The sequence below is a fragment of the Neodiprion pinetum genome, chromosome 3 (assembly GCF_021155775.2).
Source record: "Neodiprion pinetum isolate iyNeoPine1 chromosome 3, iyNeoPine1.2, whole genome shotgun sequence".
NCBI lineage: Eukaryota > Metazoa > Arthropoda > Insecta > Hymenoptera > Diprionidae > Neodiprion > Neodiprion pinetum.
The window spans coordinates 39,011,223-39,026,649 of record NC_060234.1 but is presented as its reverse complement, the minus strand read 5'-3'; the positions used below and the strand labels follow the sequence as shown (position 1 = coordinate 39,026,649).

General features: G+C 40.5%; 1 protein-coding gene across 5 annotated transcripts; it reads left to right on the top strand.

The window, feature by feature from the left end:
* The first annotated feature begins 457 nt into the window (after nucleotides 1–457).
* LOC124214105 (anaphase-promoting complex subunit 11-like) lies at nucleotides 458–14,956 on the top strand. 5 transcript variants are annotated; one of them, XM_046616113.2, is made up of 4 exons: nucleotides 458–665; nucleotides 968–1,087; nucleotides 1,831–1,964; nucleotides 10,587–10,725. In XM_046616113.2, exons 1-3 carry the CDS (start codon nucleotides 647–649, stop codon nucleotides 1,944–1,946), a joined length of 255 nt encoding a protein of 84 aa, XP_046472069.1. In that variant the 5' UTR covers nucleotides 458–646; the 3' UTR covers nucleotides 1,947–1,964; nucleotides 10,587–10,725. The 5 variants fall into 5 exon arrangements, with proteins under 5 accessions (XP_046472069.1, XP_068990672.1, XP_068990671.1 ...); XM_069134571.1 differs by lacking the exons at nucleotides 458–665; nucleotides 968–1,087 and adding exons at nucleotides 1,638–1,712; nucleotides 12,970–14,956 and having other exon boundaries at nucleotides 10,587–10,827; XM_069134570.1 differs by lacking the exons at nucleotides 458–665; nucleotides 968–1,087 and adding an exon at nucleotides 12,970–14,956 and having other exon boundaries at nucleotides 1,735–1,964; nucleotides 10,587–10,827.
* Nucleotides 14,957–15,427: the final 471 nt, after the last annotated feature.

Here is a 15,427-nt window from a genome sequence, read left to right as displayed (position 1 = left end):
GTATAAGTACGTACGTACGTAAAATGAGGTACTTTAGCTGAATCGAGGCCACGGAATACTCGACTAAGGATTTCCTTTCAATTTTATCGTAACTTCAGACTTTGTGAGTAACAATTTCAAATTCTTCCGAACCGAACTAACCAACATCAAATTTTTGAATCTAATTGTAAGTTTGATTTGCGATAAATTCCTTCACCAATTTAAAACTTTTTTCAACTTGAAATTGATCATGATTCATTTCTACTTAAACGTCACAGAAGCACGCATGCTTAAATTTGATTTGAAGTAAAAGAATAATTTCTACAATTTCAACTATTCAAATGACCGTGGAATTGGAATCTGCTTTACCGGTGAATCGTGACGTCACTCGGCACGCCTTCTAGTTTGAGCCAGCAGATGGCAGCACCTTTCCAGATTCAATGCTCGTATGTCCCTCGTGCGAGAAAATTGAATTCAGCAATAAGAATCCGTCAGCTGACTCGTACGGCCGTCGCGACGAGATCCGTAAAATCGTGGCGGTTATTCATACATCATCCAAGCTATGTAATTCGTTATTTTTACTCACTCGTCTATTGAAAAAAAACTTGCCTATCTATTTACGGGAATAGTGTGGAGTCCTAGTTATTTTTTGAATGTGATGTAAAACATGAAAGTTACGATCAAAAGTAAGTACGCAATTTCCCTCAACTCGAAAATCGCAACATAACCTCAACATGTAATTTATTCTGTTTATTTATTATCGTTGAGGTGTATTACCATTCGATAATCTCGCTGTGCCGGGTTAATAATAGAATATTATACATGCGCATAACTATAACCAAGAACTTTAACCGTCGATGAAGGCAACGTCGGCTATTTTGAGACGAATAATTTTTTCGCCTTACCGCCGGATTTTGAATTTCCATGCGTTTCTGACGTATCGTAAACAAATCGGTCATTGTTTTGGACATTGTCTGTTATTGTTTAGGTTGGACGGGCGTTGCTACTTGGCGTTGGATAGCGAACGACGACAACTGCGGCATTTGCCGAATGCCATTCGATGCCAGCTGCCCAGATTGCAAAATACCCGGCGACGATTGCCCTTTAGGTATGTATAATTATTCGTCTGCTCTCAAAGAATGTTTAAATCTTCACTAAAACCATTATGATTAACTAGGTATATCATCGCGCTACATATTCCATACATCGTCACAGAATTATACATTCGTTAACAACGATTATCAATCAACCGAATCAACAGAAATAAAAAATTTAATACACTAATTTTCAAATAAATCAACAATCGCACGCATAACGATGGCTTTAATTATAATCGAGAGACATGAATATTACTAATTGGACTGTCACAATTCCAATGCAATCGACGTTTCAAAGTATGCAAATGACCTTTTCTCTCGCGTAAGACTAACATGTATAGAAATAAAAAAAATTGGCTTCTAATTATTTACGATATTCAATCTAGAACCAAGATTCCGCAGGATGATTTCAAATTCAGAACCAAACAATCCTAAACCTGTCGTCATAGGTCCGTGTTCGCATCTGCGCGGTAAACGGCGGCAAATATCGATCCGCATAAAATTCGTTCCAGTTGAACTACGTACATATTGTGTATGTATACATATGTTACATGTATAGCGCGGAGCTCGGTTACGATGCTTACGGAACGATTTTAGCTTACTTCCGGATAGGACGGCGAAACGTTCGGTTTAACGGTAAACTGCATAAGCACGAGCAGCAATAGTCGCCGCCACATCATTGCGAATCATTTTTTAACGATCGCCTGTTTCTCATTATTCCGGAGTTTTCTCACTGATTATTTTTTCGTTCAAGTGTGGGGCCAGTGCTCGCATTGTTTTCACATCCACTGCATCATGAAGTGGCTGCACTCGCAGCAGACAAGTCACCTCTGCCCCATGTGTCGCCAGGAGTGGAAATTCAAGGAGTAAATACCGCAAATCGTATAGGTAAGAATCGATTGGTCAAGCTTTTCGCTCTATCATTCACACAGATTTTAAGCTTTCATTTTCTCTACATTATTGAAGGGTTCTAGGAAAGGGAAACCGTAACATTCGTTTCATAATGGTGTAAATCGAATCGACATTCATTGCGCACGTGACAAGTGATCCATATCACAGACCTGTATCATCCTGATCAATATCTATGCAGCAAAAATAGTAACAATGCAATTCGATTACAATATTATAAGTTAATCAGTTGGATACAATAACAAAAATACATCAGACATGTATTATGCATTGTGTTCTTATCGTTTCTATAACGTGATCGTTCAAGACTAATTAGCGAATTAATTATCAAACGAATTAGCGTGGTAATTTGTGTATTCTAATTACCCTGGATTCATTAATCGTCGATATCGACGAGGAATCCATCTTTTAACCGTTATACCTACTTGTAGGCATACTATACTTTCGCGCTAACCGAGAGGAGTGAGAAATTTTTTGCGAGTTAGAATTAGCAGCGGGGGGGGGGGGAAACTATTTCGCAATATTTCCGTTCGTTTCCTTTCGTTCGCGTTACTACATGCCGCGGGTACGATTCGCAAACCTAATTCTCACAACTTTCAAGCAGCCGTTTCGTTTCTCGCATAATATGTAATGTATTTTTTTACACTAAAGGCATTAAAAATTGTGCCTTGAAAATGTCGAATACTTGCAGTGATTGCTGTGTTATTCAAAGCGTGAACTCTTTAAACTGTTGGGTAACTCAATTTATTTTTGAAGAAATATAATTTGCAGTATATCTTGTGAATTTTTTTTTACTCAATACTAGTCGAGAATTGTGTGCTAAATTTCAATCGCACCGACTCACAAACAGCTATGTTGTCAATAATGCAAATGGGTATTTCATTCAAATAATCATATATTTTCATAATTCTCAGAGACGCGAATTTTTATTTGCCCGAAGTTTCGAACCTTCGATTAAAACGAATTACAAGCAACTAATTGTACAAATCTACTTTTATCGACAATCGCTTCTATGAATTACACAATACATTCATCAATTCGTGTGCTAGTTTTAGAGAAATCTGTCGTATGCGCAACGAAAATATCCGCATGCGCAGCGTCATTTGATCCACGCTGCAATTAAATCCGAGATTTAATCTTAGATAGCTCGAGGAATATGCTGCTGAATCACCACTTGTTATAAAGTTATAAAGTTAGACTCGAAAACGTCGTCTAGATTACACATGACGAGATTCTCATCGACAAATTATATACGATAAATGTCTACTCTGTATTATAACTAAGCTTTACAGAACTCGCAACGAACCGATAAGAATTTAACTATGTGCTTCCAAGTATATTAAGCTCCTTTTTCCTGCAAGTAGAAGTGCATGCCTAGTTCATAGAATTTCACTCCGCGCAGAGAAAAATGTAAAAGTGATACACGCGTAGACATCGAAAACGTTAAAGTCTTGCTTTCCGCGATGACGTTGAACGGATTCTTAAAATGGTCAATTACTTGTAAATCAACTTTCGTCCCGGCCTGTACTTTACCAGTATATAAAGGCACACAATTAATACACGTGGATATGTATGTAAACAGCTTCGATGACCGCGTTTCATTAATCGCACGCCTGTAATAATAAACATACGTTATGTATTTCGATGAAATAATGAATTGTGAATCCACCTTGTCGATTTGATTAAATAGAACTTAAACCGGAAGGCTCAATCAGTCCAATACTGAATACAGTACCGGATCGATTTGACTCATCGTCAGCCTGCACCTCCAGTTCAGCTTATCTGACCACAAGCGACATTGAGTCAGACGCGATTTTTGCTCCAGATGTATTTTTATGCTATATGCATACATATATATACACACATACATACATACATACATACATACATACATACATACATACGCTCACTGACCGGATATTTACTCGTCAAGTCATCAGCTCCGCAGTTTATAACCGAAGTACTTGGGTATTATACGTACAATAAGATAACTGACACCTCTTTGTGTCTGCATTTGTTCACATTGCAAATTGCAAAATTAGCCTTACATTGCCAGCGATTGACTAATATTCCACGATCATTCCGTCGAGGAAAATCAGCAAATTGTGCGACACGTGACGGTTTTTTTTTTTATGTTGCTATGAAATATTGAGGATTATTTTACTAGTTATAACTTGCGTTACAACGCGATATAGCTATCTTTCTCGGAATGATTTCCAATCATTTTAGGATACAGACGATTACACCGTTCAATAAAAAATCCTTAATGCTGTGCGCTTTCACGCGATAAAAAAAGATCGATAATCGTAGTTTATCAACCTATAAGGTTTATTGCTAATTCAATTGGTCCACACTGCCTGCTGCTAGAAACAATAGTAGCGGCATACCAACATAATAGTACAGATAGTCAATTTTTATATTTTAACTCTGCCTGAAACAGTACGGAACAATTTTTCCCCTCTACTTTCTTGGAATTTTAACGGAATACTGAACAAACGAGATGTATAAATCATTGTTGAAACAAAGATCGAAAATCAGTTCAAAAATCTGAATTGAATACACAAGCACGACGAGTTTTCATTACATTTTCTCTTAGCTCACAGTAGACGTACATACCAATAAAAGGTACTGAAGAACAGAAGGAAAAGTGAACATACAGAAAAGACATTTAGAAAAACTATACGTGTATGTGTTTAAAATGCGGTTTCAACAAGTCACATGTATATTTAAATAATCTCTCGAAATCGCAGCAAGGCGATAGGCGCGTGAATATCGAGGTAATTGAGACTCACGAAAGTAATGTACATATTTTTTACATCGTACATACGCATACATATAACACCAGCGCTGTATGCGCTTGGAATGATTGTTATGATCGGTATTGCACGTTTACGTAACTCCATCGGCCCCGGTGCCCGATTCCTGTGCAGTCTAGTCTGTAACATCACAAGCCCGCCGTCACAAACACGTGCATGCACCATATATGAATCAGCCTTACTCTCCTCAAATGCAACCCCACAGAGCATACAGTAGAAGCTCGATAACTTGCAAGAGCGATACCGAATGTGGAAGTTTAGCCACCGGTAGACGGCGCTGATGTCGCGTCAGATATGCTGAGAATTAAGTTAAAAAAAAAAAAAAACGAATAATTAAATGTATATTTATTTACAGAAGTACATCTTAACGCAATGAAAGTACTAAATCTGTAGATCGAATACCCCAATACGAATGATTATACGTTTTTGTTGTTGTTATTGTTGTTTTTTTCTGCTGTATAAGTCGTAATGTAACCCAGTAATGTTCATTAATGGGTTTCCAGTGGCTCAGTATTTTTTTTTTTTGGTATCAAAACTGGAACCAGTTTCCCTTCTAAGCAGATTTTATGTGCCAGTGACTTAGCGTCGCAAGTAACAGGAGAAACAAACGACACGTTGGTCATAAACACTTAAAATTTTTACAAAAAGAAAGCTTGTTTCAGTTTGGATTAAAAAAAAAAGAAAATAATAGCGAACCACTGGGAACTCATTTATGTACATTACTGTACATTCTCTCCATTCGTTGCTGCCATAACCACAAAGATCATCGTGATCACGAGTGAATGTTTATTGTTCACATCGCGTTCTTCTTAGTTTATGTAAATAATTTAAATAATGGTTTAATTGAAGTGGAATATTCTGCTCGTTTCGTGCATTTTTTTTTTCTGTAAAACGTTATCAAAATCAGTCTAATAAACAATTTAAATTCACATACAAACGGAACACCGACTGCTTAGCCACCCAACGGCCAAAACTTTGGGTAAACTTTTTTATTGAGTCATTTAATTCCACGCGATTTTTTTTTTTTTTTTATACTGCCCATATCTGAGTGTAGATAAAAGAGTAGAATGGCTACACAATAGACGTTTCACAGTACCAAATTTTCAGAAACATAAAAATCCATACCATATAATACCGAAATATATAAAGTCGAAGTATGGAGAAAAGTCAAGATCCATAACCCTAAGAATTTGACAGATTCTTTTTTACTTTTCGGCTTGACATAATATATTCATATTCATCCCGACGATCGCACAGGTGCCATACACACACCTTGTCCTTCCGTACTTTACAATCCGAGGAATTAAATTCTCCGCTGTTTGAAAAATCTATAATCTAACCCCTCGATTATCCGCCCATTTAACGATCTGTCCCTCACCCCCATACGTCCTATTTCCAGAGCCCCGATCGCGGGAAGTTACCGGTCGTTCAGTCGGGCGCAATTCGAAGATCCCTGCTATTTCACCCGCTGCATATGGCCGCAGGTGCTCGTAACGCATCGCGTATTGACTGCCGCAGAATCGCAAGCATGGCATAATCACCGCGTTAAATGGTGGGATAAGCTCGGTATAGTAAACGAACGCCGATCGTTGGAACGGAGAAACACAGAGCGGCTACCTGACGCCTAACACCGCGATCGGGAGTCACGTGGTTCGCCTCCCGCCTCCTCTCCATCCCCCCCCCCGCCCCTGAAAAACCTCGGAGGATCGTTGTCGGATCCCTCAGTCGCGGTCTCTCCGTCGCACCGAACACTTACAAGGACGTTGTGTGCGTCGTGTGATAGAAACCGGTAACAACGGCGCGATTATCTTCCTCTCTTTTTCCTTAAAAATTGCCGCTCGTGTTTTCTCGCTTTATAACGTAATAATATTGCAGTGTTCCTTCCCTCATTTCTATTATTCTACCTCGTTTCCATTATTTTTGCGTCGTCTTTCGTGCCTCGATTATTGTGCAAGAAGAGGAGGATTCCACTCTACGCCGATTCTGGAATCTTATGAAACGAACTTCGTCCACATTTTTCAGATAATTTTGCCTCGGGAGATACCCGGCCACCTGCATCAGAAACCGTTATCTCGCGGTTATCTAATCGGCTCGGTAATCGCAGTCGCGTTTTTTCCTTGGTTTTCTAAAAACCTGGGGAAGTTCAGGTTGTTATAAACTTGTCGGTGATCGACGATTGAGCGAAATGAAGACTGTGTTCGTCGGTAGTTTCTTGTACTCGCGTGTGCTGTGAGACGGTGACCGGTAAGAACTTGTAAGGTGTGCAAAGCCTGCCTCGAAAGAGGAGGAGGAAATTATCTCCACACTAGAGTCATGTAGTTTATCAGGATTATGAAATTCCCCTGGTCTTCCAAGCGGCCTGCAGGGGCAGGTGATGCACCGCCAACAAGGTTGTCGTAAGTTTTGCAAAGAAGGAGGCAAAATAAGAAACTGGGACTGTTTCGAACGGAAATTGAACAAGGAACTCCACCCGAAATGCAACTCGCCGCCACCCCCAGGCCTCATCCACCCCCCGTACCGCCTAGACCGAGTCGTCAGGTCGTAGCCGAGGCGCTTAAGAGGTCACCGAGGCCTCCGTGTCCGACTAGACAAGCGCCGCCGCCGCCGGATACGAAGCCATGGCGAGCCGGGAGGACCGTTGTTTACGAGTCCGCGACGTCGCCGACGTCGGTTAGGAGTGCGGAAGACGATCGTCAGCAGCGAGATGAACGGGCGGCGAACCCGCGGGACCAGAACCTCCAACGACTCGGAGGCGGCAAGGCAGTAACGCCTGCGACGAGTGAAAGGGGCGACGGGAAATCGAGAGGAACGATTCAGCAGCCTCTGAAACGACCCGCGCCTATCCATGTTGCGAGAACCGGGAACGGCGGCGGCAGCAGCAGCAGTGAGAGCGAGAAAAGCGCCGCGCCAAAGTTCAAAAACCAGAGGCACATACAGGTCGTCAATGGCGCGGTGGTCTTCGAAGCACAGAATACGCAGGTCCGTGTACCGCGTTCGGAATCGAAGGAATCGAGGCCGGAGGATGCGGACGAGGCTTTAAAGGAGTCCGCGGAGATGGATGCGGCTAAGAACGTTACCACTGTCGACGATAAGCGCGAGGAAGTCGTTGAAGGACCACGGAGGTCTTCCTCGAGCACGATATCAAGCGGCGACGACTGCGCCACCGTTGTCGTCGTCGATGATCAGCCCGAATCGAGACGCGTCGCCTTCGACGATAGAGTCAATATTCAACACGAGGACTGGCTCGAGGCTGGGGTTAGATATTCGTCAACTAAGATCACCCTCTCAGGCGACGAGGTCAACGACGAAGGGGTCGCTCTGACCGAATCGACGGAGGATAGGATCAACGGGCTTGGCTACTTCGACGAGGACGAGGAGATGATGATCACCGCCTTCGATTTCACTAGGTAGACTATACAAGCCACGGTTGATTTTCTCGGCAATTATTATCGCCGGGAATTTAGTCCGGTCAATGGGCATTTTTGTCCGACAAAAGGTGGTGTGGAGATAATTTTTATGTGTGTTATCTAGTTCCGGACTCCGATGAAAAATCAAAGTTTTCGACCTAGGAGTGTTGGGTCGGGGCGATCCGCCGTCTTGGATTAAAGGATTAAACGTTGTTTTTTTCAAAATAACTCGTTACAAATCAGACTTACACAAAAGTGTTTGTACAAAAAATTTTGGGGATTCAGGCTTCTTCGAATCTGTGTTGGACATTTTTTTCGTAGGATCGACCGTTGAGGAACTATTTTGAAAAAAACAACCCAAGACCTTTAATCCAAGATGGCGCCCCCCCCCCCCCCCCCCAGGTCGAAATCTTGAATTTTTCATCGGGGCACGAAACCAAATAACACGTACCAAAATTATCTCTTCGCCACCTTTTCTCGGCCGAAAACTTTTTTAGACTTTATTGACTGGATTAATTATGATATTATTGCGAGAAGAAAAAATCAGCATGCTTCAGAGGATTTGAGATTTGAAGACTCGATGTTGATGTATATATGTATACATAGCTTCCTCGGTGACTGATTATGAGTCACTGATTTACTGTCACGTTATGCAACGCTCGACAAGGTTGAAGCGTTTCTCCTTCTTTTTACGTTCCGTTTTTTTCTTCTTCCTTTTCTGAGACTGGTAATTCATTTTGATGGAGATGTTTGTATGCATGAATTTTATGCGAACGCATATAAGTATATGCGACATGTATACACCACGCAACAGCCGGATGAGGTTTGCAGATACGATGTACCGCTCCAAGGATTGTGTCAGTGGCTGATGATGGTTAGGAGATACTCGTTCCGCAACGAATTTATAACAACAACAGTAATGACACAAACGAGTGCAAAACAGTGAATACCTACAAATTCATGCTCGATGACAAACCGCAAATCGTTCCGTGCGTGGACGGTGAAGCAAATTGCCTTGCTGAACGAACGAACGAACGAACGGTAAAGAGTTGAATCGGCGGATTTCCACTTTCGGAATGGCGAAAAACGCTGTCGCGGTCTCGAGAATTACTACGTAAATCGAAGGATTTTTATATCGCGACGTCTCGTTGCAGAAAGGCACCTATTTTCTTCTTAAGATAAATCTGAAAAGATTTGAGGAGAAAAAATTAACCGTCTCCTTGCCAGCCTTTTTCTCCATACTGCTTTAATCTCAAATTTATTTTCAATTCTGAATCGTGTTTGAAGAGTTTGAAAACACTTGAATGTAAAAAGTTAACTGAAACGATCCTGCGATTTTTTTTTTTTTCTTCAGAACGGTAACTTGAACACTTCTAATTGATGTACTTTTCCGCACAATGGAAATAAAATATTCAAAGCCTTGCATTATGCTAGCGATGGTGGTTTTTATACACGAGTACAAGCTAGGTAGACTTCTGCAGTAATAAGACGTACATTCCTTTCCGTTTGTTCTAGTACAATTTCATTGTTGACAAGGAACGACAAATGCATATTAGCAGGTGATCTTATAGGTCGCATGAAACCGCCTGTCTGCAGCTGCATCAGTGGGCGTTGAATTCGTTCACGGTTGAAAATTGAATGTAAATTTTAGCGCATTGTTTTACATACACGGCCGATATACATGCCTATGAATTATAACGGAGCATATACTTATCTACCCACGTTTCAGAGACTCGCTGCACTCATTTCTGTTGTATGTACTATGAAATTCAAACCTGGCAGCGACGTGGAATATCCGAGACGCGATAACAGGACGTGTATGTATATAGATTCCGAGATATCGACGATCATGAGATTGTATGCTAGGAAAAAAATAGGCTGTCAATAGAGAGTCAGAAATATTTCATTGAAAGTTTTATACAATGATATTTTGTAATAGGTTACATTTGAAGAATTTAGATCGATTAAATTGATCCATAGAGTTTGTATACGTCTTATAATTCGACGCTAATTTTCAATCTCGAAAGCTTGAGTTAATAAAGTTTCACCTAAATGTATAATTAGATAATTTTGAAGTTCTACACCGTTCTGCGTTTGCGCTGTATTATGAAATCTTTGGTCGAAACGAAAGGAAAAATTCTATCAAAATACAGAATATTCAGCGTTTTGAAAAGGTATGATGAAAGAATTATCGAAGAAAGAAAGTTAATATACGTTAACTGATATCTTGGGGGCTTTAGTGCTGAAATAATTTTAATTACTTCGATTCGGTGAAAATTGTGGAACCTGGATGAAAAGGAAAACCCAAACCCTGACGTATAAGGAAATCTCAATCCATCATCGCCACGTTTATAAAGACCACCAATCGTTTCTTTCAGCATAAAAGAAAAAATAGCCATGTCGACTCTGCAAGGATTGCCTCCCTTGCCGAGAAGCTTGAGCGGATTCAACCTGAGCACCAACAGAGACGGAAACGAGCCGCCACCGCCACCCGCGAGGTCGTCCAGCAGGCCGCAACGCGGGGCAAGAACATCCCCAGGAGTCGGGGGTCGACCATCGCCACAGGGTCGACAACTGACCACCCTTGACACCCAGCTGGCAAAGCTTAGGAGAGAAATGGTACGAGCCCCGTGTTCTTTATTCTTCCATGTTAACGAAAATCGCTTTTATTTATCATACAGCAAGGTAAGGTTTGTCACTCTGTCGAGGATCCTGTAATCGATTGGACGATCGTCACGCGGCAGGAGCGCTGAAAAATCGCGGTACATGCATGGGGGGTGGTCGAAATAATAGAGAATCCAGACACGCAGCAGAAACACATAACGCAGAGAGTGCCACTCCCACGGCGTCACATTCCCTCAGGCGTGACCCTCCCTCGCCTTATATTATGCCCACAAACTCTTGACGCGCCTCTCGCTGCTTCACTTGCGTCTCTTTTTCTCTATACATTTTTCTCTCTCTTTCTCTCACTCTCGTCGTCTCTTCTTCCTTTCATTCGGCCACAAGTTTATACACCCGTACACCTCTGCGGTACGCAAGACGGTATCCGTGGTCTCGCGGTATATTCCCACGATAAATAAACTCGGGATACGTTCGAAGTCTGCTCCGGTGTGTACAGAACCGAACGCGTACGGAGTCACGATTTTACTTTTCAACTTATATACGTATAAAACGCTCTTGGCAGTCAATTTTATATACAACGGAATCTAAACGTTCCCGCAGGAAATGCGGAGCCGCGTCAAGAGAAGAGAGTCTCTGACCTCCTCCACGTTTTCACAATTCTATATTTAAATCTAACAATAAGCAAATTCATATCGCACGGTATCATTTTTACCCAGAAAACAGTATTTATCGTCGCGAGTCTCACCGGCACGAATTAACCGCTGGTGTAAGAATGATAGCGAACGTAATTATTCCGTTCAGCAAATGAAACCCCAACAGTTGCTGCGGAGAGGGATGTTCGCGATTCTATTAAGTCAATCGGATTCTGTTACACGATAGCCGTCAGCAAACTGTCACCCAGCAGGAATTATAGGGGATTGTAGATTAGAATCTATGTTCGTTCCATTGGAGCCTATCTCTGCACCTGGTTTCAGAATTACGCTCCGATTTAAATCCTTCGTTCGCATTCGGGTATTCCCAAATGTCGAACGGTTATCACACAAAAAAAAATATATGTCATATATATATATATATATATATATAGTCAGCAAGGATGAACGTTTGAAAACAAATTAAATAAATTTAATATAAAAATTTTAATCGATATAATTCTTAATGGTTGAGAGTAGAAATGTTTATGATTCAAAAACGATGGTCAAGTCACGAGTGTAAACTACGATGATCGTTCTAACAGTTTACTTTTCAAACACACACACACAGTCGTATGTTGGTATAATAAGCTCAGACTGTCGCGGACTCGAAATCTATATATAAAGAGACTTTTAAAATGATTCCTCGAATTCCTAACGTGTGCGGGCATGCACGACGAACAAGTAACTACAAGCACAAAGTCCATGGTCGGCCGTAAAACTGATTTCCATATCATCGGCAAGCGTAACGTTGTCTCGTTTAGGTATTCTACCGTATTGCGTTCACGTTCGTTTGTACATCTCGACAGAATTTTATCACACATATATATTATTAATATATATTTCTTTTTCGGCTTTATATTTTTTCAAACACCGCGTCCATACATATATCAGTACATGAAAGGAATGAGGTAAAGGCCGAGAATTGATCGAAAAAGACAGTCTCGAGCTAATTAATATACTATCAAAAGCATAACAACGATCGTTCGCTCACAAACCTGGATTATAAAAGATACACAGACTCCTGATGAAAAAAACATGTTCACGAAGTAACGAATGTTGATGTTTGTTTGTTTGTTTGTTTATTTAATTTTTTTTTTTATTTAAAAAGACAATTCCCGTCGGGAATCATCTTGATAATTCTCGTTTGCATGTTTATTTTTTGCGTGTCAGAAACAGATACCTATAAAAATATATGTCAAAGACTGTCATAAACAGCCGATGACAGCTGTCAAAGGAAGTTTGTTTGCTAGATGCTTTTTGTTTTGTTTTCGGCATCTCACCCCGCCGCCAACTTCATGCGTATACTATTGTTATTATAATCTTTTTTTTTAATACTATTGTTATTATAATCTTCTTTATACTATTGTTATTACAATCTTTTTTACCCGTTCATTTGTTCAGAACTTTTTTATTAGATGGAGAGATTTATTTTTTTTTATGAGCACAGTTCGGCCTGCGTCAACTCGACCTCTCGCTGCTCTCCCAGCTTTGGTCGTTGAACGAGTCGATCCAGGAGTTTCGACAACTTCTTCAAGAACAAGACGACCGAGCACCATCCCCGTCGCCGAGCAGCGAAGAGGGCGACGATACCTCTTACGGTAGCCATCCACCGCCGCACCCCAGGAGGCCGCCCCCCGTCAGTCATCACCACAGGGCGCCGAGACCCCCGCCGAGAAACGACTCACCCTCGAGCGAAGAGTACGGCGCCGTATAAATGATGATGACAATAACATAACGATAACGATAATTATAATAATGATAATAATAATAGTTAAAGAATTAAAGACTTGCAAAGCAGAGAGAAAACGAAGGAAAACTTATATATATATATATATATATATATATATATATATATATATATATATATATATATTATATAAACTAAAGACACGAACCACGTACGCGCTGTTATCTTATCGACGTTGCCCTTCGGAAACTTTCTTCCTTCTTTCCACAAAAATAATACGTAATAATAATAATTATTGTTATTTTTTAATCACCCGTTGCACCGTTGTCAGGAATATATTTGTACACGATGACAAATCGCGTGTGTGAGGAGATGCGTGTGGCTCAATTTTTTTATTTTTTTTCGTCGTTTTTGTCTGTTGATTGCGAGCGTTCGACACGGGGCGAATTTTCCCTCGGATGAAAAATATTTTACTTTTTTTTCAAAATCGACAGATAACGATGCTGATCTCAATATTAAAATACAAAATTACGAGCAGCGTACATTCTCGGATATTTATCGCGCGAGATGAGGAAGATGATGCACATGCGGGACGATCAAAGCGTCGTTTTTATTTATTTTTATTTATTTTTTTTTTTTTTTTATCTTCAATTTCAAACCATCCGCTTTTGCCGAACAAGAGTATTGAATATAATGAGCTAGGAAGAACGTGTACGTCGCGCGAAATTTGTACCGTTTTGATATTCGTGAGAGTACGCAATAAGACCGTGGAGTCCGGTAAGTTTAATACGCTCCGTGAATTTTTAACCGTAGGTATTTTACGGGTGTATTTTCGTCGGTTTATTTACGTATTCGCATCACGACCGTCAGGTGAGGAGGTACATATCATACCTACTCTTCGGTCATTCGGCGCGATGTAAATTTTCCTCGCTTACTTTTTTCGGCAACGTGAATGCTCGCTCTTTATTTCCTTGAAAAAAAAAAACAACGACGCGTTTGTTTGTCCCGGCTCAATCACTAGTGAGACTAATTCGACACGGCTTTATAAGTAAATGTCTTTTTCATTGCAACAATGAGTACACAATACGGCGTATTTATTTACAAAACAGTTACGATTCCGAGTAAACTAAAAAAATCCAATTCACAAACGTCGCACGGATGAAGAATTATCATCCGCTTTAATTTGTACCCATTGTTGCAGTTTAACACCACGGATACGGTATTGTAAAATATTTTTAATTTCATATGATTGTTTCGTAGCGATTCTTTAAATCGAATATATTGTACAATTGTATTTTCATTTATTAATTACTCTCCTAAACTGATTTTTCAATCCAAATCCAAATTTTGAGGTTCTCAGTGCTCGCACTAATCCTGAATCTGACAATGAAAACATGCAATAATCTTTGCTGCACCATGCTTATTGATTTTTAATTATCTTCGATGAAACCATTTGACATTCCCTGCATCGATGAACCTAAAAAGTGATCAAATTTACAATATATAATATAACATCGTAATCATCGCTCCAAGTAATCGCATAATAATCCCTCACGGTGCTCTCGAGGATTACGTATAATAAAGCTGATTCCTGATAACGTACACTAATAGTAATGATGATATACCGCAGTGTATAATATATAAACCGACCTAACTTAAATTAAATTATAACTCAACGATATATATATTTCTTGGATAATCTTTTATACGATACTTGATTTGTTACATAAAATAATATCGTATAGTACGTACACGATGTTTTAATAATAAGTAGTAACTTGTATGCACGGTACCGTGAAAAACAAGAAGAATAACAAGGATAAACAAAAACAACAAGGATGACAAACCATGCGATATTTAAATAAAACACACACGCTGAACGTAAAGTGGAGTCCCAGTGTCGAGATACGGCCGTGTGCGATGATCCGCGCACATACACCTATACACGCATATATAAGTGCCCATATTATATGACCTTTCACAAATACCGTTGTTCCATTTCGAGAGACTGGGCAGTGCGTATAACGTATCGTACCTACGCGCCTGCCTCTTGTTGTGCGTGTATACGCGGTGAGTTGCGAGCCCGGTTCTCTCCGCTCGGCGTGGGTACGAGGGCCGAGAACCGTACGTAGTAAAACGGGCCCGATGGAAGGGCGCGGGCCCCGAGGAAGCGGGGCTAAAGACTGAGACGGAGAGAAGGGAGACTTCGATGCCGCTC